At 53.9% G+C, this 25709-nt stretch overlaps 1 protein-coding gene across 1 annotated transcript in view; it reads left to right on the plus strand.

Moving 5' to 3' along the window:
* The window catches only part of WNT7A (Wnt family member 7A), a 68055-nt gene that overhangs the window by 16684 nt on the left and 25662 nt on the right, over window positions 1-25709 (plus strand). Inside the window, exon 3 of the mRNA XM_059937739.1 lies at window positions 6087-6358. Coding sequence (XP_059793722.1) covers window positions 6087-6358 — 272 coding nt within the window. The remainder of the gene's footprint in view (window positions 1-6086; window positions 6359-25709) is intronic.

Raw genomic sequence — 25709 nt, forward strand, 5'->3', positions numbered from 1 at the left:
GGCTTGGACATCAGTGTATTTCCTCTGTACCCGCCGGGGTCGTTATGGAGCTGGAATGCGGGGAGGGCGTCAGCCGGGCTCCCCGGGTTCATCTCTGTGATAACAGCGGTCTTTACTAAGCACCTCCTGGGGAACGGGGCCTCTCTGTACACAGAGGTTTCGTTTCGTCTTCAGGGCAGCTTGGCAGTGTCCTCCTGGTGGATCCCATTTCACAGGTGGGGAAGCTGAGGCCGGGGAGCCAGCGTCCTTGCTCAGGGTCACCCCGCCCTGAGTAAGGAGCAGGGCGGAGGGACTAATAGGCCCCATCTTACCCAAGTTCTGAGCTGAGGCCACCTGAGCTTCTGCGTGGAAGGTTACCTGGAGATGCCGGTGGATTGAGAGTGAAAGAAGCCGTGGTGGAGGTGAGGGCAGGACTCCACGCTGGGAGCCAGGAGACCCTGGTCCTAATCCCCCAGGTCTCGCTGCTGAGTCATTGATGAGCCTGGGCAAGTTTCCCGGCCTCTGTGAACCTCTCCTTCCAGGATGAACCCACGGGCCTTATGTCTGTGGCTCTGGGAGACTCTTCTCTTGTTCCGGGCACAGAGGGCCCTGTGCCAGGGCAGGATGGTAGGGCCGGCAGGACCTGCCTCTGCCCCAACAGCCCCACTTCCTCCCACCCCCGCGGGCTCACCTGCTCCCGCCACTGCCCAGGCCGGGTCAGGGCCACCGCAGGGGCTACCTGTCAGCCAGGAGCCCCCTCTCTCCTCAGAGAGCCTCATGGCTGGCTCCTCCCGGCTCAAAAACCCCCACCCCAGGTGGTCCCTGCTCCCGGCACCTCCCTGTCCTGCGTCTGCAGAGTCCTCGGCTGCCGCTGAGTGAGTGATAGGATCTCGCTCTCTGTCCCCTCAGAAGCCAAGGCCATGTCTGAATCCCTCCTCTCAGTTTCCCCAGCCCCCAGCACAGTGCCTGGCACATAGTAGGTGCTCAAGCAATATCTGTTGAGTGAAGGAACAGGGCACGTGGCTAGGTCAGGGGGGCTGAGGGGAGGCAAGGTGTGATGGAGGTTCTTCCTCTGCTCGTGCACGGGAGGGAGAGGTAGGTGGTCAAGGCAGGAGGGGGCTAGGTCTGTTCTTAGAGGGGCAATGGTCAGTGATGGGCAGTAAGCCAAGCCCAGTGTCCTCTGCTTACTGGCCCCACGTGGAAGAGTCGGGAAAGAGCCTGGGCCAGGAGTCAGTAGGACTGGGGTGGGTGTCATAACCCTAAGGCAGGAGAGAGGGTCAGACTGGAGCCAGGCTGACCAGGGTTGAATCCTGGTCAGAGTACACGCCTCTCTGGGCCTCAGTTTCCACATCTGTAAAATGGAGATACAAATGCTCCACATCTCACAGTGTTGTTGCCAGAATGAAGCGAATTGATCTGTACTGAGTGCTTAGGAAGGAGACTGGCAAATAGTAAGCATTTTATGACTTTGCTGTTCTTCTTATGAACTGTGTGCCATTGGGACCATCACCTCATTCTGCTTCTGCAGCAATAAGACTCACCTTAGAACTGCCCTTGCAGACACCCAGTAAGAGACAAATAGACAGCTTCGGGAAATTGCCCACCTGGAGGGGCTTCCCCAGGCTGAGAGTGGGGTTGTCCCGGGAGCTCCAAGCGTGGGTCAGGGTTGGGGGTGTCCTCCGCAGTGGTTGGAGGCCTGTGACCCCTAGGTTTGCATCCTGGCTCTGCCTCTGTAAGTCACCTCCTCGAGCCTCAGTTGCCCACAGACACAATAAGGAACTGCTGCTTACCTGGGGTGGGCGAAGGAGGCATGGATGGATGGAGGTTAAGGTGGCCTCTCACGCAGGGAATCTGGGATGTTAAGATTCTGGGATCCTCGTCTACCTTCCTTCTGCCATCAAACCCTGTTCTCAGGAGGCCATCCCATTTGAATGGGTCCTATAAATTATTTATTGATGTTTTAACTGGTAACAATTGAATGGCAGAAATAAAGGCATTTTGATCAGGGTTGCTGCCTTAAGGCAAAAGAATCTCTCTCAACCGTGGGCTTTGCCACACAACGAGGAGCTGGAAGGGTGGTTGGAGCAGGGCCTGAGGGAGGACACTGCCAGCTTGGGCCTGGAATCCCAGTTCTGGCTGGTTTCTGGGTTGGTGGCCTCAGTGAATCAGTTTACTTCTCAGAGCCCCGGTTTCCTCATCGGTAACATTGTGGAGAGTGGTGGCCACCGAACGGGGCTGTTGGGAAACACCCGCAAGGGTGGGTCTGGCACATAGCAGGTGCTTAACAAAGGTTACTTTCCTTCTACCCTCTCCCTGCACTGAAAAGCCCTGAAACCCCAGGCCTTGGGCAGACTCTGTCCTGACGCCCTGGGGGAGGTCATGCCGAACGGGTGGAGCCCATCGCTGCTCCGCACCTGCCTGGTCAGAGCCTCTCTGAACCTCAGTCAGCTGGTTTCCCTATAAATAGGTGACCAGAACACTTTCCCAAAGCACCTAGCACGGAGCCTGGCTAGTAATAAGCACTAAATGAAGCTCACCTGGTTTTTGGCCACTGCTTGGAGCATTCATTCATTCATCCATCCATCCATCCATCCATCCATCCATCCATCTATTCATCTAACAGATACGTACTGAGCACCTCCTACATGTCAGGCCCTGGGGACACGAAGGGCACATGACAAAGCGCTGCCTTCAAGGACATTATGCCGTAGGGGCAGCAGGAGTGGTGGCTGTGGTGTGAGGAACAGACGACAAACAAATAAGTCTAAAATGGCAGGAGGGCCGTGGAGAAAACTGAAGCGGGGGAGTTTCTCTCTGTACCTCTCAGGGGACTTGTAATTCCATCCATTGTAGTTATTATAATACTCACTACAGTTTATTCATGCACTGGTCCCAGGGTTCAGAGATACCTGGGACCCCCACCCGCTGGGTGCCAGCTGGGTGAGATTCACAGATACGGAAGTGGAGGATCAGAGAGGCCCAGTGACTTGCCCAGGGTCACTCAGCTTCTGGCGGGGTGGGGTTGGCAGTGAGGTCTGCTCACTCATTCATCCGTCACACACTATCGTGGGGGCTGTAAACAGCGGGAGACAGACAGACACGGGCCCTGCTCCCTCGGGACCCCCCAAGTCTGTCTGGGCAGCCGGAGGCTGAGTCAGCCCCACACACTGGCCTCTGCGTGAGGCTGTCGTGTCCTTCAGGGCATCATGGAGCTCAACGAGGCAAAATGGACTTGGTGGTAATTGTAATCACAGCAGCAGCGGCTAGTGTTTACGGAACACGTACCCCATGCCGGGCTCTGTGATTCAGTCCACTCACCAGCCCGTGATGCTGTTAAGCCCATTTCATGGAGGAAGCAACAGAGGCTTAGACAGGTTGACAGGCCTGACATTAGTTACACGGCCAGCCCACTGCCCAGGGCAGCTTTCCTGGTGGTCAGTGAGGAGGGGGAAGTATGGGGACTGGGCAGTCCTAGTCTAACACTGGTGGGCAAGGCCCAGGTCAAGGTCAATGGCAGGAGTCAGCAGTGACCCTTTAGCATCTGGAAGCATTGGTCTGCAACAGCCAGTACCTGGGTCCCGGGGAGCTCGGAAACTAAGAATAATGGTCCCTCTGTTTCTCGGGGGCCGTGGGTGCGGGCCAGCTTGGTGGGGAGGGAAGGCCATGGCCCATGATGGACTTCACTCTGGTCTAGGAGTGCACCTTGAACTCAGGGGAGTTGTGTGTGTACAGGGTGCAGCTGCCCTTCTCCCACCCACCTTGGGATGTGCTGGGGGATCCCGGGTAGGAGCAGAAGCCATCTGCATTGCATGCGCTGTTCAGAGGGCTCAGAGATACCTGGGACCTCCACCTGCTGTGTGGTAGAACCCCACACACTTGTCCCCAGCCCCACCCCCAGGGAAGAGCCTGGGGGAAGGGCAAGTCTCAGGTGGCGGGCCAGGTTCCGACCCCTCCTCAGTTTGCTGCTCTGTTCTGAGTCTGATAAAGGGGATACAGTTTCCCTTTAGCTGCCAGAGGCTGCCAGCGGGGCCGCTGCACTTTGCAGTCATTTGCTCCCCGGGGAAAGTTCTTGATCTGAACAGGGTGTCCAGAGGCCACGACTGCAGCTCAGCTCTGCTGCCCACCAGTTGGGTGGCCTGGGTGAACCAGACTTTTCTCTTGGCCTCAGTTTCTTCAACAAATGAAAACTCCTACTCCTTACCTCACAGCCTTCTTATAAGGGACTGTTATTACCATCATCAATAGAAATCGTAATAAATCTAATATTTGGGGTCACTGTCTCATGCCAGGCCCTTTGCTAAATGCTTTACCTTTGTTAATTCTTTCTAGTTCTCTCAACCTCCCTAATTAAAGTGAGTGGCTGTCATCCTATTTTGTAGAGGAGGAACTGGAGCACAGAGCAGTTAGGTGACTCACCCAAGGTCACACAGCTAGAAAGTGGTGGAACAGAGATTTCCTCCCCCCGTCTTATTCTCTGTATGCTCTCCATCTGATGATTCTTTCTCTGATGTCTGTGAGGGTCTAATCTCGCCGTCGCCTGGTTCCTCCAGTGTATCCTTTTCTCATGGGTTTGATTCTCAGTAGTGTGAGCTGGTGCCTGGAGACTGAGGCTCAGGCGGAGGAGGAACTGGTCCAGGTCACGGTCAGTCAGTGGCAGAGCTGGGATTGAATCCGGGCGTATGGGCTCCAGCACCCCTGTATTAACAGGGCTGCCGTGGAATGTCAGGGCCAGGCGTCGGCACGCTGAGGCCGTCGGTCCAGCAGGTGGACAGGCCTACGTGTCTGCAGGGTGGGGAAGCGGTGGCCGGGGGTCGGCGTGCAGGTTGCTGGCATCCTAGCAGCCTGGGTGAGGGGGCTGCGAAGTGAAGGAGGGGCGGGTGAGAAGGTCCACCTGAGTCGGGGTGACGGCATCCTGAGACACTTCTCCACCTCCGGGGCCTCTTCCTCCGGGGTCCTTCCCTGACCCCCACCCACCCTGGCTCCGAGAGCAAACGCGCTGAGCCCCCACACTAGGCACGGGGTCTGGGTTCGTCTCCATCCCGGCAGGAGGTGCCGTTCTGGGACCCAGGGAGGCCGGGAGGCTGGGTGGCAGGGCGTATCTGCACCAGAGCTAAGTGACCGCCCCCCACTCCTGCACCCCAGCTACTCAGGACCCTTCCACCCCACTCAACAGCCCAGCACCGCCCTGCAGGGCCCTTGTAAATTCTTAACGTGTGGCTCCCAGCCCCCCAGCAGGGCCGTCTCCACCTCCACGTAGCTGGGAAGCCCTGCGGGGAAGTGACACCTCAGCAGCTCCCCAGGCCCCCACTGGCCCTTTCCACTGCTGTCCTGTCCCTCCCGCCTGCCCGCGAGCCGTCCCTCTCCCCTCCCCCAGCCCTGGTCTCCTGTGTCAGTCAGAATCTCGAGGATGCAGGTCCCAGCCTTCTCTGGAGATGCTCACAGTCGAGTGAGGGGGCCACGGGGGTCCAGACCTCTAGACGGCAGGTGACACAGCAGCGATAGCAAGGCCATGAGCACAGGAGCTGCTGTGTCAGGCAGGTACCACGAGCCAGGCAGGGCGCTGAGAGCTTCACATGGACAAACTCTACTCTCTGATCATCCGCGTGAGAAAGGGACTCTTGCTGTGTCCCCACTTTCCAGCGACGAGACTGAGACCCAGGGAGGGGGTGGTGGCGGCTGAAGGTGACAGAGCTACAGACCGATGTTCTGGGGTTTCAGCCTAGGCCTCTGGCTCCAGAGCCTGGGTACACTGTGGTGGTCAGAGTGCCGCTTTACAGTCTGTCACCAGGTGCCACGAGTGCTGTGCCTGTGTGCAGCGGGCATGGCCACATCAGCCTGGGGGGAGTGGGTGGTCATCCGCAGAGGAGTCCCTCTTCTCGAGGGACTCCAGCCTCTCTCCTCCGCTGCCCCGTCGACTCCCCAAGGGCGTTCAGTGACTGGGGATTGAACGGGGATGGCGTGATGGGGGTGCCTGGGACGGAGCTTTCTCGGAGCGAGGAACGGGCGCTCAGTCAGTCTCTGTGGAGCCCCAACAGTGAGCTCAGCCTCCCTTCCCATCCCAGGACGCCCTGGACCTGAGCCCAGCCTTTCCACTCTTGTCCCCGCAGGGAGCCGGGAGGCCGCCTTCACCTACGCCATCATCGCAGCCGGCGTGGCCCACGCCATCACTGCTGCCTGCACCCAGGGCAACCTGAGCGACTGCGGCTGCGACAAGGAGAAGCAAGGCCAGTACCACCGGGACGAGGGCTGGAAGTGGGGTGGCTGCTCTGCCGACATCCGCTACGGCATCGGCTTCGCCAAGGTCTTTGTGGATGCCCGGGAGATCAAGCAGAATGCCCGGACTCTCATGAACTTACACAATAACGAGGCGGGCCGAAAGGTAGGCAGCCAGGGAGGGGAGCCGGGCGGCTCTTGCGGAGATGCTGCAAAATGGCTTATTCATAACGACTGGTGTTGGGTCTCTGGCGATGGGCCACAGGGCTCTGCCCGTAGCCTCGTTCTGCTTGCATCTGTGGTCGATTTGCTGCTGGTCAGGATCTCTGTGTGGCATGACGCTTGTCAGTTACCGACGAGGTTGAATAATCGAATCTCTGTTTAAACATTGGATGTAACTCAGCAAGATGGAAAGAGAGACGGATGTGAACTCTCATCCTCGGGCCCACAAAATCAGCTGTACAAAACTCTGATTGTGGGGAGGAGTTGAGGTGACTTCAGTAGGAGTCACTGCTGTGGGGCAGATGCCAGGGTTGGTGGTGTATCCTTGGTCGCCTTAACCAAGATCTGGAGCTCAAAATAATGGAGGTGACCATTCCCTCTTCACCGCCTCCTCAGATCCTCCTAGATTCTGGGCTCAGCTTAGAAGAGAGTCCAGGCTGTCGCAGGATGCTTCTGATGGAGGTGGCTCGCTTACAAAGGGGATGGACACCCCATCCCGTGAGGCAAGGGAGCAGGAGGGTTTGCCGGCAGAGTACAGTGAGGGCCTATGGGGTGGGGCTGTCACAGGAGGGCGGGTCCTGCCTGTGTGAGGACCCGCAGGCCCCGGAGGTACTGGGCAAGGAGGGGCTCTGATGGGCCAGGCCAGACAGGGAGGGAGGGCTCCATGCCACCGGGGTGGAGGCCGGACCGCTGCAGTGACAGGGTGTGTGTGGGCACCACTGGGGGGGCCAGGCAGGAGCAGCAGTGACGAGAATGGGGGAAACCGTGCCCAGGGCTGTAGGAACCAAGGAACACAGACCCCGTCCGTGGGGCCCCCGGCTTGGCTCCAGCCCGTGGAGGCAGTGCGGGAATGCCGGCCCAGGGTGGCCTCATCCTCTGGTTTTAGACCCAGATTTTCATGCACAAGCACTTCATTTTTTTAGGCGTTGGCATTTAAAACTGGTAGTCACCAGTGACTCTTAAAAAATGAAGAAAAGGGAAAAAGAAAGACGATTACTATAGGAGCTCAAACACACACATGCTGGCTAAGGGTGGGCCTCGAGCTGCCCGTTTCGGTGCCAGCTGACCTGGGTTTGCTAGAACATGTCCGTGGGCCAGCAGTCTTCTCGCTCCGTCCTCACGGCGTCCCTGTGAACGGTAACATCGTTATCCCATCTTGCAGGTGAAGAGATTGAGGCACAGAGGGATTGTCACGTGCTAATCGGGAGCAAAGCCAGGATGTGAAGCCTGGCGCCTGGTTCTCGGGTTGGTGTCCTTTGCACAGTGTGGGCTGGCGGTGGGCTGCCTGGGTTCAGATCCGAGCTCTGTCGCTCGCTTCTCCCCGGGAAGGAAGCAGAGCTGGCAGGAGTGTCCTCGTGGGGAGAAGGCAGGAGAGCCCTTCCCCAGGGCTGGCACACAGCTGGTCCTCAGCACGGGGTGGGTGTGACCCCAGACCGAGGGAGGGAGCTGTCTGGTAAGCAGTGTTGGGGGGTGGCTTGCCCACCCGTGTACAGACGAATGGGAGGCACGAGCAGCCCTTCCTCCTGCCTTGGGATTCCCTCCCTCCCTCCCTCCTCTGCAGTCTCCGGCCACATCCGGTGTGTCAGAGCCTCCCAGGCGGCCACGGTGAGTCATGCAGCAGGCTGCTCACCTGGTCTGTCCTAGGATGATGGCCGGGGTAGATTGCAAGGCCCTGCCCTGCGCCGGGAGCTCCTGCTCAGGGCGGCACATTCCTCTAGGGTTCTCAGCTCTTCATTCCTCCCGATTTCTACGCTCAGATCACTTCCTAGGGCTGAGGTCATAGGTCATGGGGTCCCTCCTGCCCTTGAAGCTCCCATCCCTGGGAGTGGACAGGAGAGGGACAAGTGGCTTCCCTCTCCGCCTGTTTCCTCCTGTGTGGCTACCTGGTCCGGCCACAGTGAGAATGAAGGGAGAGAGCGCTTAGCTGGGGGAAGGAAGGTCCCACACACATCAGGCGGGAGAGGGTTTCTTTTTTGGATTTCCTTCCCATTTAGGTCACCTCAGAGCACTGAGTAGAGTTCCCTGTGCTATACAGCAGGTTCTCATTAGTTATGTATTTTATACATAGTAGTGTATATATGTCAATCCCAATCTCCCAGTTCATCCCACCTCCCTTCCGCCCTTGGTCTCCATACATTTGTTCTCTACATCTGTGTGTCTATTTCCGCTTTGCGAATAAGTTCATCTGTACCATTTTTCTAGATTCCACATATAAGCGATATTATACGGTATTTGTTTTTCTGACTTACTTCACTCTGTATGACGGTCTCTAGGTCCATCCACGTCTCTGCAGATGACCCAATTTCATTCCTTTTTATGGCTGAGTAGTATTCCATTGTATATATGTACTGCATCTTCTTTATCCATTCTTCTGTTCATGGACATTTAGGTTGCTTCCATGTCCTGGCTATTGTAAATAGTGCTGCAGTGAACATTGGGGTGCATGTGTCTTTTTGAATTATGGTTTTCTCCGGGTATATGCCCAGGAGGGGCATTGCTGGGTCATATGGTAGTTCTATTTATTTATTTATTTAATTTTATTTTTGGCTGTGTTGGGTCTTCATTGCTGTGTGCAGGCTTTCTGTAGTTGCGGTGAGCGGGGGCTACTCTTCATTGCGGTGCGCGGGCTTCTCATTGTGGTGGCTTCTCTTGTTGTGGAACATGGCTCTAGGTATGTGGGCTTCAGTAGTTGTGGCCCTCAGGCTCAGTAGTTGTGGCTTGCGGGCTCTAGAGCGCAGGCTCAGTAGTTGCGGCGCACGGGCTTCGTTGCTCCGCGGCATGTGGGATCTTCCCGGACCAGGGCTCGAACCTGTGTCCCCTGCATTGGCAGGCAGATCCTCAACAACTGCGCCACCAAGGAAGCCCTGGTAGTTCTTTTTTTTTTTTTTTTTTTTTTTAAGGAATCTCCATACTGTTCTCCATAGTGGCTGCACCGATTTACATTCCCACCAACAGTGTAGGAGGGTTCCCTTCTCTCCACATGGGAGAGGGTTTCCTGAGCCACCAGCTCCAGCAGGCATGAGGGCTGTGCTTGCTGTTCAGGGCAGCTCTCGGGTGATGCAGATGATGGGACCGTCATACGTTGTAAGGTCAACCCCAGGGGCCTTCTTGGAGTAGGTGGGCCCCAGAAAATGAGTGAGGTTTGGCTCGGCAGAGAAGAGAGGTGGAGGCAACCCAGGTAGTGGCCAAAGGCCCAGAGGAGGGGCTTGGGGCCAGTTCAGGGGCCCAGACTGGCTGGTCTGTGAGTCCCTGAAGGGGTAGCTGCAGCCAGAGGGCTGCAAGGTCACCTTCCAGGCCAGGGAGTGAGAGCCGTGGGTTCTCCCCTCAGGGCTGCCCTGTCCTTACTGCTTGAGTTCCAGCTCCGATATCCCCTCTGCAGAGAGGCTTCCCTCTCAACCCCTTCCTAGCCTTTCCCCGGGCAGTGCCTTGTTCCGAGGCCTTCTCCCCTCCCCAGATCATAAGCTTGATAAGGACAGAGACCTCGTGCATCACATTCACAGCTGCACCCCAGGGCCTGGTGTACAGAGGCGCTCTATGTACGTACGGAGTGAATGGTTGAGTCCCCTGTGGTCACTGGGGAGCCACTGATGGTGCTGGAGCAGGGGGTCAGAAGTCACAGAGACTGACTCCAGGTCAGCAGAGTGAGGCCTTGGGCGGGGTCAGGAACGGGGTGTGGGCATCCTTGGTGGGGTGCACGGGTTGGGCCTCACTTGACACTTCTGAGCAGGAATGGTTTTCCCAGCTCAGGGTGCCCCCTGCATTCCCACCATCCCCTGCTGCCTAGCTCCGCTCTGGTTCAGGAGGACGCTTGAGGGTCACCTCCTGGAAGGGCAGTTCGGCCAGGCACTATATGTTTTCCAGAGCCGAGAGGTAGAATCTGGGACTCCCCAGTGTACACAGGAAAGGCCTGATTAACCACCAGTCGAGCCCCTTTGTGGTTTGGGGGGGGCAAACAGAGGCCCAGAAAGGATCCGGACTGGCCCTCAGCTACGCAGGGCAGTGGCCACACCCCTCGGCCAGGGCACAGCAGGAAGGTGGTCTCCCAGCCTAGCCCCTCACTCCCAGCCATGGGGCACCCCAAGGGCCCAGACACAGATCCGAGCGGCCACGAGCAGGGCAGCCGTCTAGCCTGGGGAAGGTAAGGCTCAGTGTGTATCAGCTCTGGGTTCCATCCCTTCTGGGGGCCTCAGTTTCCTCATCTGTCAAATGGCACTATGATCCTCGATTTGTTCTGGATCCCAGGTGCCAATCAGGGCCAGGTGAGGGTACACACTGGAGACCCCCCAGGATCCTGCAGCCTGCCATTTATTCAAAGGCACGGGACCCCGTTCCAGAAACTCTGCCCACAACAGGCTTCCGTGGGCCCCATGCACAGTGGAGCTGGAACCGGCAGGAGGAGAGGGGCCAGCCTGCAGCCGCTCCTGGCTGAGCGTCTTGGGAAGGATCACAGATGTGTTTATCACGGGCTCCCTCCTCCTGCTGTGAGAAGACAAGACTCAACCTGACCACAGGCTCTGGGGCTTGTTGGCAGCTGGTGTGAGAGAAAAGGGGGGGGGGAAGGGGTGTGTGTCCCAGAGCTGAGGTGGTGGCTGGCTGAGTGAGCGGAGACTCAGGGCTTGTCCTCCGGGCGGCCCTTGAGGTGGCAGGGTGCCCCCGACTCAGCTGGCAGATCAAGAGGAATAATGCCGCGGGGGGCACCTGCCCTCACAGGTCTCCGGTTTGGGTCCAGCCCAGGCAGAGCCAGGGTTTCATCTGCAGATGTGGACGCAGGGCTGGGGGTGTCTGTGCCCTGCCCCCCCCCCCCCCCACTGTCTTGTGCAATTGTGTGGTCTGCAGGGTTGAATCAGAGGGGTCACGGTAGAAGACAAGAATGGGGGAAGCCAACAGGTCCTTTGGGGACGTGATTTTTGAATCAGAGTCTCTCTCTATTGGAATTTTAGGGCCATAGTATTTTGACATTGAAATCACAGACGGTTCAGGTTGGGACTGTAGAATGTTAGGTTTACACCCTCACACAGGGGGCTTGGAATCAGGATCTTTGGTTGGGAGGGAGAGAGGCGTCAGAAGCGGTGGGTTGAAATCTTTGGGTTTTTTTTTAAAGTATAGCTACATTTTAATGAAGTCATTTTTTAAAGATTAACTTGAGTAATTACACTGCAATTTAAAAAGCAAACAAAAAATGATTCACAAGAAATTTGCACTGGACTAACTTTGAATTGTATTTCTTATTAATGGTTGAAGGTATAGCTCATAGTGGGTGGTAGTCCAAAGGAGCCAATAAGAAAACTTTAAATTGCTGTTTGAAATCTTTGGTTTTTTAAAAAATTTTATTTATTTTTGGCTGCGTTGGGTCTTGGTTGCTGCGCGCGGGCTTTCTCTAGTTGCGGCCAGAGGGGGCTACTCTTTGTTACGGTGCACGGGCTTCTCATTGCGGTGGCTTCTCTTGTTGCGGAGCATGGGCTCTAGGTGCGTGGGCTTCAGTAGTTGCAGCACACGGGCTCAGTAGTTGTGGCTCGCAGGCTCTAGAGTGCAGGCTCAGTAGTTGTGGCGCACGGGCTTAGTTGCTCCGTGGGATGTGGGATCTTCCCGGACCAGGGCTCGAACCCGTGTCCCCTGCATTGGCAGGTGGATTCTTAACCTCTGCGCCACCAAGGAAGCCCCGGGTTGAAATCTTTGGATGGCGGAATCTTTGTGGCTTTGAATCTTTTCTTTACCACCTTTGGGGCAGTGAGGATATGAACTCACCGCACTTCTTGCCCTCAAGGTGCTCTGTCTGGTGACAGAGGCGGTTAAGAGGAGCAAAAATGATGATTCAGGGCTAAACACCACAGGAGAAATGCAACACAGAAGGTGCATAAGAGCTCAGAGGGGGGAACAGTTTCCTCTCGGAGGAGTCTGGACACTTTTGGGGCAAGAAGAAGAGACCCTTTATTAGGGCTTTGAAGGATAAGTAGGAGTCCTCCAGGTGGACAAGGCAGGTGGGAGGGAGGGCAGTTCAGGGAGAAGTGACAGCATGTATAAAAGCATGAAGTCCTGAAAAAGCATGGTCACGTGGGGGCGGACTGCGTGTATCTGGGGAGAGGGGCTGATGGGTGGGAGGGCAGTTCAGGGAGAAGTGACAGCATCTATAAAAGCATGAAGTCCTGAAAAAGCATGGTCAGGTGGGGGCGGACTGCGTGTATCTGGGGAGAGGGGCTGATGGGTGATGAGACTGCAGAGGCGGCTGGGGTCAAGTGCAGGGCCTTGCCTGCCGGGTCCAGGAGCAGGCTTCCCCCTTAGGCTGGAAGTTCCTGAGGAGACTTTGCAGGAGGAGTGCCGTGTTCAGGTTTCTGGCCCTCTCTGGGACAAAGCGGAGAACAGAGTGAAGGGGGCAGGGTGGCAGCTGGTGCCCCAACCCAGCAGGGACCACGGGTAGGCAGGAGGGACAGCTGTTTTGGAGCAGAATAGGCAGGACCCACCTTGGGTTGCACTTGGGGTGGATGGGTGGGCGCTCTTCCTCACTGGGGTCAGGCACTGGGGCGTGCGGAGACTGGACTTGAGGGGAGATGATTACTAGGGTGCTTTTGGGCATGTGAGTGGGAGAGCCTGTGGGCATCAGATGGGGATGCCCAGGGGCCACTGGTGCCTGGAGAGAGGTCTTGGTTGGAGCCACTTCCTGGCAGCCACCAACGCGAGGCAGTTGCTGAAGCCCTGGCATTTGGCAGGATTGGCCAGCAGGAAGATTGTAGTGGGAAAGCCCAGAGCCGGGCACAGCCCTGAGGAAATGGGCACTGGGGCAGGAGGGCTATGGGACACAGAAGAGCAGACAGGGAGGTGGGTCCCTGTGGATGCATCCCCGAGCACTGAGCTCAGAGCCAGCTTCTGCTGCATCCTGGCTCTGGAAGCTGGGCTGCGGGGCCGGGGGGGTCCGGGCTCTCTGCGCCTCGGTGATGGTACTGCACCGGGCCGGGGGTGCCATCGAGGCCTTGCCGGCCACTGAGGGCAAAGTGTGCTGGGAGCTCTGGGGGCCCCAGGGAGGGAGGGGGCCTCCACAACCCCTTTCTGGGAGCGTGGTGACTGAGCCCAAGAGAGGCAGCCCTGGGGATGGGGGCCCAGCTGGGACGGGGCTGGCCCCTGCTGGAATGTGCTCCAAGGGAGGTGAGCTCAGGGGGATGGAATTCCACCCAAACGAGAGTCACCTCCCAGTCCCTGCCCAGCCTCTGCGCGCAGAGGGTGCTGGTCTTGTCCCTTCCTGCCCTGCCCTGTCTGGTCTGGGTGCTCCTGGGAGCTGGATTCCCACCCTGCCCTGGCTGCAGGCAGACCTGTGAGTCAGGGGACACCAGGGACCTGGCCTCTGGCAGCTGGGGCGGGGCCCCGATAAGGCTTGCTCAGCTATGCTCTCCTCTGCTGTCCCGAGGGCCACTTGCATATTTGACCGGATAGAATGGTCAGTGGTTGCACGTTGAGGGCCCAAGGAGCCAGGCCCTGCCTGGCCTGAAGCCAGCTGACCAGGCCGGGCTGTGAGGAGGCCTCCGCAGGCCTCCGTGCCCTCCCTTCCTGCTCCAGATCTGGTGCAGATGTGGGTTCTTCCCTTCCCAGATGCAAAGGCTTCCAGCTGGAACTTGAGGCACTTGGACCAGGGGTGGCCTTGGGCAGATCCCGGCCCTCCAGGGCCTCAGTTTCTGCCATGGTGGGACCTCATGTCTCAGAAGGGTCTTCTAGTTCTGACATGTGGGGGTGGGGAATACAGGGTTCTTAGGACCACTGGACGCCAACCATGTCTCCAGCCACACGCTCCTGGAGTCCGCCAAGCTTGTTCCTGCCTCAGGGCCTTTGCACATGCTGTTTCCCCTGCCTGGAAGGCCCTTCCCTCAGATGTTTGCATAACTAGTTCCTGCTGTTCCTTCAAGTCTCTGCTCAGATGTCGCCCTCCCGGGGAAGCCCTCTCTGACTTTCTGACCTTCCTCCCCTTTCTCTACCTCGGCTCTGTCTGTACACTGTCTTGCTTTATTTTCTCTGTAACACTTACCACCATATGAAATGATTTTATTTGCACAGTTCTTTACATCTTTATTCCCTCTCTCCTCCCACTACAATGTCAGCACCACGAGGGTAGGGGTGGCCTGAGTTTACAGCTGTATCCCCTGTGCCTAGAGCAGTGCCTGGCACATAGTAAGTGTTCAAGAAATATTTGTTGAGTGAATGAATGACATGACAGGTGTCTCCTCTTACCTGGGGGAATTTCCCAGGAGTAGGGTTGCCAGATAAAAAACAGGACTCCCAGTTAAATTTGAGATAACAAATATTTTTTAGTACAAGTATGTCCCAAATATTGTGTGGAACATACTTATAGCAAAACTTTATTATTTATCTCAAATTAAAACGTAAATGGGTTTCTTGCATTTTTAAATTCAAATTTTTATGTTGAGATATTGTCAACTCATGTGCAGTTGCAAGAATTCAGAAAGATCCTATGTGCCCTTTGCCCGGTTTTCCCCAACAGCTCGTAAAATTACATGGTATCCCAACCGGGTATTGATATCAGTATAGTCACGACACAGAACATTCCACCGTGAGGATTCCTGTGCTACCCTTTTGGAGCCAGATCTACTTCCCTCCCTCCTTTATCCCCTCCTAATCCCTGGCAGCCACTAATCTGTTCTCCATTTCTACAGTTTTATCATTTCAAGATTGTTATATAAATGGAATGGTACAGTGTGTAATCTGTTGGGATTGGCTTTTTTCACTCAGCATAAGCCCCTCAAGATTCATTCAACTTGTTGCATTTATGAGTAGTTTGTTCCTTTTTATTGCCGAGTGGTGTTTCACAGTATGGAACCGTTCATCTGTTAAAGGCCGCCTGGGTTGTTTCCAGTTTGGGGCTATGACAAATAGGCTGCTGTGAACATTTGTGGACAGGTTTTGGTGTGAACGCAGGGTTCCACTTCTCTGGGGTAGATGCCCAAGAGTGTAACTGCTGGCTCGTATGGTAGTTGTATGTTTAGCTTTGTAAGACAGGGCTAAACTTTTCCAGAGTGGCTGAACCATCTTACGTTACCACCAGCAATGTGCAAGGGCTCCTGTTTTGCTGCATCCCCTCCAGCGTTGACGGTCGTCACTGTTTTTTGGTTTTGCCGTTCTGAGAGGTGAGTGCAATATCTCACTGTGGTTTTAATGACTGTTTCCCTAACAGCTAGTGATGTGGACCGTCCTTCCACGTGCGTATTTGCCGTCTGTACATCCTCTTCAGTGGAATGTCTGTTTGTGTCTTATGCCCATTTTCTAATTAGATTAGGTTTTTACTGTTGAGTTTTGAGACTTCTTTGTATGTTCTGGATCCTAGTCTTCTGTCAGACACATGGTTTGCAGTTTTTTCCTCCCAATTTATAACTTGTCTTTTCCTCCTCTTCATAGGCTCTTTTGCAGAGCAAAAGTTTTTAACTTTGATAAGGTCCAATTTATCAGTTCTTCCTTTTACGGATAGTGCTTTTGTGCTAAGAACTGTTTGCTGAGCCCTAGGTCCTGAAGATTTTGCCCTGTGTTTTTTTCTAAAAGCTTTGTAGTTTTACATTTTACATTTAAGTCTGTCTTTTGTTTTTTAAAATTAATTAATTTTAAATCAACTAAGGTTTGTTTCTTTTTTAAATTGATTTTTTTAGTTTGCAAATTTGATTTTTTTTTTTCCTTTTTTTCTTTGGCCGCACCTCATAGCATGCAGAACTTTCCTGACCAGGGATCAAACCCATGCCCCTTGCAGTGGAAGTGCAGAGTCCTAACCACTGGACCACCAGGGAAGCCCCTGAAAATTGATTTTTTAAATGTATTTATTTATTTATTTATTTATTTATTTATTTTTTATTTTTTTAAATCTCTGCCATATTTTTTTTTTAATTAATTTATTTATTTTATTTATGGCTGTGTTGGGTCTTCGTTTCTCTGCGAGGGCTTTCTTTAGTTGCGGAAAGCGGGGGCCACTCCTCATCGCCGTGCGCGGGCCTCTCACTATGGCGGCCCCTCCCGTTGCGGGGCACAGGCTCCAGACGCGCAGGCTCAGTAATTGTGGCTCACGGGCCCAGTTGCTCCGCGGCATGTGGGATCTTCCCAGACCAGGGCTCGAACCCGTGTCCCCTGCATCGGCAGGCAGATTCTCAACCACTGCGCCACCAGGGAAGCCCTTTATTTTTTATTATAGTAAAATACCCATAACATAAAACTTACCATTCCAACCATTTTTAAGTGTCTGGTTCAGTGGCATTAAGTATATTCACACTGTTGTGCAACCGTCACCACCATCCATCCCCGGAACTTTTCATCTTCCCAAACTGAAACTGTCGCCATTAACCACTAACTCTCCTCCCCCCTCCCCAGGCCCTGGCACCCACCATCCACTTTCTGTGTCTATGAATCTGACTGCTCTAGGGGCCTCATATGAGTAGGATCTTACAATGTCTGTCCTTTTGTGGCTGGTTTATTTCACTGAGCATAATGTCTTCAAGGTTCCATGATCCATTTTGAATTAACTTTTATATAAGGTGCATATATTAGGTCAGGGTTATCATTTTGTCTGTTTATGTTCTCAGCCTGGCAACCCCACCCAGCCCCTGCTGCCCCGTGGAGGAGGCTGGTCTCCAGAGAGTACTGAGAAAAATCGTTTCAGAACCAGACTCCCTTCCTTGGGCCCATTTAATAGATGAGAGACTGACACCACCACGGGGGCCCTGCCAAGGCCACACACAGCAAGGGGGGGCGGAGCAGGATTCACACCCAGGGCCCGGCTCCCAGCTCCTCCTGCCCCCTCCTCCCCCCATGACTGGCCGGGGCAAGCGGGGCTGGGCGGGGCTGACATGTCCACTGGGGAATGCCCACTGGGATGACCAGGCCGGGATGTGCAGGCCCGGAGGAAAGAGTCAGACAGGTCCGGAGCGGAAGCCACTGAGGAGGGGCTGGAGGGGAACCAACTCGGTCCCGGGTGGAGGACGCCCACGAGGCCTGAGGGTTTTTTTCCAGTTTTCTCCGATGACACAGCGAGGGCAGGGCCCAGCCAGGTCCGGTGGGTGAAGCTGCAGTGATAGCAGTGGATGGTGCCGGGGAAGGGAGGGGATGAGATGGGGGGGACGGGGGTGGGGAGCAGGGGCGGGGCAGGAGCGGCCCTTCCCACAGAGAAGGGAAATGTCTGTGGGCCCCCAGCTCCGTGAGGCCTGGTCCTCAGCACCCCACTTTGCTCTGGGCTCCTGAGACCCCCTCCCCACCCCAGTCTGGGTGGGCGTGAGCGGCCCGGGGCAGGTCCAGAGGAGGCGGCTGGACACACCAGCCTGGGAGGGGCTCGGGAGCTCAGCCCGGAGTGGGCCACCTCGGGGGGCTGTCACTGTCCTGCAGTCAGGGAAGGGCTGGGGGCGGGGGCGGTGGGAAGGCGGCAGGCAGGACCAGGACCACGGAGTAGAGGAGTGTGGGAAGATGCAGGTTGCAGCTCTGATGAGAAAATGGGATAGGCCGGAGGGCAGGTGCCTGTTTGCTGGGAGAATGTAGACGATGGGGTACATGCTGACTTAACCTCCACGAGTCCTGTGAGGTTGACGTCCTCAGTTGTTCTCTCCATTTTACAAATGGGAAAATGGAGGCCCAGAGAGGTAAAGAAATTTGCCCAAGGCCACACAGCTGGCAGGTGCTGCCCTAGGGTCTGAATCCAAGTAGTCTGGCTCCAGACCCAGTTTCTTAACCTCTGAACTGTTTCACCAGCCCTGGGGCTTCTTGGACTCAGATATGTTTATCCCCAGACCCAGTTCTCACATCCTGCCATTCCAAAATGTTGTCCTAAGATTCTCCAATCCCCTGTTTGGGGCAACTTGGAGACTCTGGGGTCCCCAGCCCCCAAAAGGCCCCAGTGTCTGGGGGTTTGGGGACTGTAGATTATTCTGGCACTGTTTGTGCTCCCCCCTCCTGGTCACTGCGGCCCTGGGTCAGTCCTTGGGCCGCTGTCGTCTGGCTGAGAGAGGACTCTTCCAGGCCAGGAGGGAGCTTGGCCACGTGGAGAAGAAGATTCTGCGCGTTGTTCCTCCCCAGCAGGAGAGGGGGCCTGGACCGCCATGGGGGGTGCCCAGGAGTGCCCACACCTGTGCAGAGACCCGGCACACCTCCTGCTGTCACGGGGTTTCTGGGCTGGTTCAGCCTAGGGAAGGCAGTGGGGGACCCACATCCTGTTCCCCTGCGGGATCCTCTCATCCTTCCGGGCAGGCGTGAGAGACACCTCGCCATCTCCCAGAGGCCAGCCGGGAGCCTGGCACCCAGTGGGTGCTCTCAGCGACGTGGCGTGACGTGAGTGCAAGGCCGGCATCCAGAAGGGGACTTAGAGGATTGGCAGCCCTGGGGGTTGGGAGTGCCTGTCCTCTGCCTTCCTGGGCACGGCTGTGCAGCGGATGGGGATGGACTGAGGATGGCTTGTCCGGGTGTGGGAGGTGGCCTCCAGAGACCATCCCCGGCTTCCCTGCTTCTCAGCTATGTGGCCTTGGGCATGTTCACTTGCCTCTCTGTGCCACAGTTTCTCCATCTGTAAAACAGGGACAGTGATGGCTTTGTAGAGTATTGTGAGGGTTAAAAGATTAAATGCATTTAAAGTGCTTGCAGCTCTGCTGTCCTGTATGGTGGCCACAGGCCACGTGTGGCTATTTAAATGTAAATTAGTCACAAATGAATAAGATCGAGCGTTCAACCCCTCAGTCCACATGTCCGGTGCTAGGTAACAACGTTGCTCGTGACTTGCTGCAGGAAGGTCCAGTGGACGGGCCGGCTTGGAGCGGCGGGCGCTGGGCTCAAGCTTCGGTGTCACTACTAAGGGGACCCGGAAAGGTCTCAGCAGCGAGGGGAGCAATCCTTTCACCTCCCTGGGCCCCTGCCAGCCCAAGGCGGGGTCTCCAGTAGTGGCCGTGTCACTTCTCTTGGAAGGAATCCCCACCATGGCTGTTGGCCCTTCAGAGGGGGCACATTTGAAACCGGCTGAGATGGGAGGGGGCGGCGTGGCGAGGCCCCGGGAGGCCTCCCAGGTGAGGTGCAGCCGAGGGGGCTCGGTTACACCGCGGTGAGACCAAGTCAAAAGGCGCCCACCGGGGACAATTACCGCCTTTGTCCTCTGCAGGGGGAGTGGGACTCTCGGGTGTTATCAAATCTGCCCAGACAGGGGACGGGGAGCCAAGTGGTGGAGGGTAGGCAGGGGCGGGGTGGGGGGTGCGGAGGAATTGGCACCCAGGCGGCAGCGTCACTTGCCCTAATCTTGCACACTTGTGTGTCCTTTGAGGAGAAATCCAGGTACTATTATGTCCCAAAAAAGGACCCCTTACCTGACACAGGGCCTTCTTCAAGTCTTCACCCTGCAGTGTGCCTTCGAGACACTAATCCCGTGCTCTGTCTACACGAGTGAATCCATTTCACTGGCCCGACCACCTTGGGGGTCCTTGTGAACTCCATTTCACAGATGGGCAGCTGAGGCCCAGGCAGGGACTTGAGCAGCGTCCCAGGGCAGCCCCCGCTGCAGTAGATCAAGGGCTCACCTGATCTCAGGACCTCCCCAGGACGTCGTGTGGAGGGGGCAGGCCCAGGGCCGGCTGGGGGTGGGCAGGGTCAGGCCAGCCCTCAGCTGCTCTGCGCGCCTCTCCCAAGGCCTGATGCACCATGTGCTGCCCCACTCCTAGTGCTCTCCGTAAGTGATCCCCCAGGGAAGGTGTGGTTAGTCCCATTTTACAGATGAGGAGAGTGGAAGTAGAGTGGTTTTACTGAGGTGGCCCAGGTAGAAGACATCGAGCCAGGATTCCCTCCCAGCCATCCTGCTTCTGTAGCCCACGCTCTGCCCATCCTCTCTGGGTCTCTTCTTAGCCCTCAATTGTGTGTGTGTGTCTAGTTTAGACCTGGAAGGATTGGTAGTATTTTGAAATAATGATTCTAACAACGTTTGTAAAAACACTTTATAATTTGCAAAACCTTTTCTAACACTTTTCTTTGGCCAAGCCTCACAACTTTCCTCCAAGCAAGTGGTGTAACTGTGCCCGTTTTTCAGGCGACATACTTGAGGCTCAGGCCGGGCGCCGCTCAGCCTGCAGGGTGGGTGGCTCTGCGGGGCATAGAGTCCTGGGTTGGGGGGAGGCCGGGGGCTCCTAGCAGGAATGACACGGCTGAGAAAAGTGGCCAGAAAAACCCTGACTTTGCAATTTGTTTGCTGCGTGCCCTTGGGTAGTCTCCCGCAGCCTTGGTTCCCTCAGTGGCAGAAAGGCCGTGATAACCTGCACTTCTCAGAGCCATCATGCTGAGTGAATGAGATGATGCCCTGGAAGTACCAAGTTCCACACTCTCGGGTGATGAGTGCTCGGAAGACAGTAGCTGTTGTTATGAATATTGTTATTACTATTATTAGTGGTGGTAGCAGCAGTAGTCATTTTAAAGCCACAGTTAGGTTTTAATTCCTATATTCCATTCCGCAGGATCTTTCTAGCTCTAAAGCTCCATGTTTCCCACGTACCATTTGTGTAGCCTGCTAAGAGGACTTGGGGAGGAGATGTCTGGGAATCCATGGAGATTTGTCACTTCACTGAAAAGAGGGGGTCGCTGGGGACAAAGCTGTTGCAATACCACATTGGCCCTCCTCACTTTGTGACAGGTGAAGTCCATCTGGGTCTCTCGGGGGTATCTGAGCTGCTCCCTGTGGAGAGAGCCCACCCAAGCCCGTGCCACACTCCGGGACCTGCAAAGTTGTCCGTAAAGTCCAGTCTCCAGCCCAGACCTCCTTCCAAACTCAAACCTCGTGCATCCAGCTGCCCCCCGCCCCCCGCTCCTGGATGTCTGCTGGCCCGGAACCCACCTGTTCCAAACCTCGCTGCTCGTCCTTCTCCCACAGCCATGCTCCTGCCTTCCATCCCCTGCCAGCTCAGGAAACAGCAGCCCTGTCCTCCCGGTTGTCTGGGCCCAAAACCTTGGCTTCATCCTGACTCCTTTCACACTCCACATCCAGCATGTTGGCTCTGCCTAAAACATCTGTCCAGGACCTTCCCCATCTCACAGCCCGCACCCCTGCCCCCATCATCTCCCACCTGGAGCAGCACAACAGCCTCCTAACCCGTCTCCCTGCTTCCACCTTGGCCCCGGCAGCCTCTTCAAATGTAAGTTAAATCGTCTCCTCTCCACTCATAACCTCACAGTGGCTCCCAACTCAATCAGAGGAGAAGCCAAAGTCTTCACAAAGGCCGACAAGGCTCTTCATGACCTGGACCCCTGGGACCCTCTGACCTCATCTCCTACTTCCCCTTTACTCACTCCGTTCCACCTACATTGTTCCTTAAACACACCGAGTGTGTCCCTACCTCAGGGCCTTTGCACTTGCTGTTCCCCCTGCCTGGAACGTTTGCCATCCGGACATCCACCCCCCTCCCCTCCTCAAGTCTTTGCTCAAATATCACCTTCTTAAGGAGGCCTTTCCTGACCACCCTATTTGAAATTGCCCCCCATCTGCCTCACCACTTCCTTTCCGCTGTCATGTTTTCTTTTTCTACATGGCACTTTTGACCACCTGACATAATATTGGTAAGTCGCCAAATGATCCCAGCGTGGCTGGGGAAGAAGTGCTGTAGGAGGCTTCTGTGGGAACTGTACAGGCTCAGACAGAAGCTTTCCTCTCACCTGCGTCTTCAGTATTTGTTCCAGGGGGCCGGTAGTAAATAGAGATTTTATTTTTAAATTCCTATGTCCCCTTATCTTACTCCAGGCACTATTCTAAGTACTTCATATATATTAACTCATAAAATTCTGATAAGAACCTAGTGAAGTAAGTACTATTTCAAAAAAAATTTTTTTGAAGTATAGTTGATTTACAATATTGTGTTAATTTCTGCTGTACAGCAAAGTGACTCAGTTATAAATATATATATATATATTCTATTTCATGTTCTTTTCCATCATGGCTTATCACAGGACATTGAATATAGTTCCCTGTGCTATACAGTAGGACCTTGTTGTTTATCCATCCTATATATAATAGCTTGCATCTGCTAATCCCAAACTCCCAATCCTTCCCTCCCCCACCCCCCCTTCCCCTTGGCAACCATAAGTCTGTTTTCTATGTTTGTGAGTCTGTTTCTGTTTCGTAGATAGGTTCATTTGTGTTGTATCTTAGATTCCACATATAAGTGATATCACACGGTATTTGTCTTTCTCCTTCTGACTTACGATGTAAGTAGTATTATCTCACTTTTACAAACGAGGACACTGAGGCACAGAGAGGTTCACTAGCTCGCCCAAGGTCACACAGCTAAAAAAATAGCCAGGATCTGAATCCAGGCAGTCTGGCTCCAGAGTCTCTACTCTTGCTATAGTTCTTCTCTTGTGTGCATTCATTCACTCACTCATTCACTAAATATTTATAACATAATCTACTTTGTGTCCGGCACAAGATTTTAGAGACCAGCAGATGACTAAAAAATGGTCTCTGCCACCTCACACCAGTAAGAATGGGCATCATCAGAAAATCTACAAACAACAAATGCTGGAGAGGGTGTGGAGAAAAGGGAATACTCCTGCACTGTTGGTGGGAATGTAAATTGATACAGCCACTATGGAGAACAGTATGGAGGTTCCTTAAAAAACTAAGAATAGAATTACCATACCACCCAGCAATCCCCCTACTGGGCATATACCCAGAGAAAACCATAATTCAAAAAGACACATGCACCCCAATGTTCATTGCAGCACTATTTACAATAGCCAGGTCATGGAAGCAACCTAAACGCCCATAGACAGACGAATGGATAAAGAAGATGTGGTATAGATATACAATGGAATATTACTCAGCCATAAAAAGGACTGAAATTGGGTCATTTTTAGAGACATGGATGGATCTAGAGATTGTCATACAGAGTGAAGTAAGTCAGAAAGAGAAAAACAAATATCGTATATTAACGCATATTTGTGGAACCTAGAAAAATGGTACAGATGAACTGGTTTGCAGGGCAGAAATAGAGACACAGATGTAGAGAACAAACGCATGGACACCAAGGGGGGAAAGTGGCGGGAGGTGGTGGTGTGATGAATTGGGAGATTGGGATTGACATATATACACTAATATGTATAAAATGGATAACTAATAAGAACCTGCTGTATAAAAAAAATAAAATAAAATTCAAAAATTCAAAAAAAAAGGTCTCTGCTATCAGGGAGCTCACAGTCTAGTAGGAAATGCAAAACAAATAAATAAGGGGAATGGAAAAATATATTCATTCAGCAAACATTCACTGACATCTACTAAATGTCAGCCCTCTGTTAGGCACTGGAAATCAGAGATAAGACACAGTTTCTGCTTTCAAGGTGCTTACATTGTAATAACAGAGGGAAAGTGTGAATTACTGCATGTAATCATGACAGCATGAGCTGAATAGGGTAAAGGAGAAGGTAGGGGACTCTGGGACCCCGGGATAGGAGGTCTAACCATCTGGGGGTTGGTTTGGATGGGTGGATGGCTGAGTGGTTGGGCAGATGGATATGTGGATAGTTGGATGGATAAATAGATGATAGACAGTATTTTGAAGGATGGTTAGATGAATGGTTATATGGATGGATGAACAAATTTATGATTAGGTGGGTAGATGTTAGAAAATGGTTGGATGGATGGATATATGGATGGATGGATGGATGGATGGATAGGTATTCGGAAGGGTAGGTAGATAGATAGAAAGAAAGTGTTTGGAAGGATGGTTGGATGAATGGTTATATGGATTGACAGTTGGATGGATGGATAGATAGATGGATGAATGGATAGTTATTTGGAAGCATGCTTTGGTGAATGGATGGGTAAAAAGCTGAGCTCATTGCTGGCAAGTTGGACATTATCCCAATGAGATCACCAGAACAGCTGAAAGAAAGGGATGGAAATCCATGCATTCATTCTTTCAGCAAATGTTTATTAAGCACCTATTTATGTGTCTGGTACCATTTTAGGCTCTGGAATTAGATGGTACTTGCCTTTATGGAGCTGACATTCCAGAGAGAAAGCAGAGGACAAACAAATAATCAAATATATATAGAATCTGCTGTCAGAGAGTAATAAATACTATGATGAAAAAGTAAAGCAGGTCGAGAGGGCAAAGATGATGGAGGGAGCATTTTATATTAAGGAGTCAGGAGAGACCTCTTTGAGAAGGCGAGTTCTGAACAGGAAGTGAGGAAGTGTGCCGTCTGGGGAATAGCATTTGAGACAGAGGGAACAGCAAATGTAAGAGCCGGAGGCAAGGAGGCCATTGTCGCTCACTGAGTGAGGGAGAGAGGAGATGAGGTCCCAGATGGTGTGTTTGGCATCTGGGGTCCGGGTGGGAGATATGGGCAGATCACCTTCTGGGCCCTATAAGGAGTGTGTGGGGGTTTGGTTATGTCTCGGAAAACCAATGGCAGACTTTGAACCTGGGCTGATTTGTGTTTGGAAAGGCACCCCCCCTCCTTCCCTGCTCCCCTCGGTGGGGGTCCCAGCCCTGCTTCCTCCTGGCCTGTTCACAGCTGGGAGGCTGTCAGCATTTTGATTACAGCTCCCAGCTCTCAATGGTTTACAGCTCAACGGTGAAACAGGCCCTGGGCCACGGGTGGCACCTCGGAGTGATTTACTTGCTCACCATTTCTATATTTAGTGCTGTTTAATGCCTCTAGGCCAAGTTTTCAGAAAGAAAAAGGAGGAGGAATTTAGGGGGAGTTGGTTACTTTTTTTTTTTTTTTTTAACACGTAGATCCATTTTTCAGTTGTTTTCTGAGATTATTGCCCAGCCTCTAAAAAAGTTGCGGGATGCCAACTAATGGTGTATTCCGGGACATCGTTCGTTTCTAAGAGAGCCTCGTCTCCGCTGAGCTGCCCTTTTCTCCTGAAAGTTTGTGTTTGCTTTCTGGTGAGAGCGAGCTGGACCGAGTGTGTGACTCTGGGGGCGAAGGTATCCATTCCTTAATATTTCACAGAATACGGCTGGACTTCAGGCCATTTGCTCTCACTGACCCCTAAAGCGGGGTCCCTCAGACCTCCAGCCAAGGCATCTGCAGGGCGTCTCAGATTTTAACTTGCACACGAATCACCTGAGGAATGTGAAAATGCAGCTTCTGATTCTGCAGGTCTGGGATGAGGCCTGAGAGTCTGCATTTCCAACAAGCTCCTGGGTAATGCCCTGGGACCACTCTTGGAGCACACGGATTTTGATCAGCGCTGTCCAATAGAAATTAATACGAGCCACACAGGTAATTTAAATATTCTAGTAGCCACATCAAAAAGGTGAAAAGGATGACAGTAAACTTAATAATATCTTTTATTCAAT

The sequence above is a fragment of the Balaenoptera ricei genome, chromosome 11 (genome assembly GCF_028023285.1).
Source record: "Balaenoptera ricei isolate mBalRic1 chromosome 11, mBalRic1.hap2, whole genome shotgun sequence".
Classification (NCBI taxonomy): Eukaryota; Metazoa; Chordata; class Mammalia; order Artiodactyla; family Balaenopteridae; genus Balaenoptera; species Balaenoptera ricei.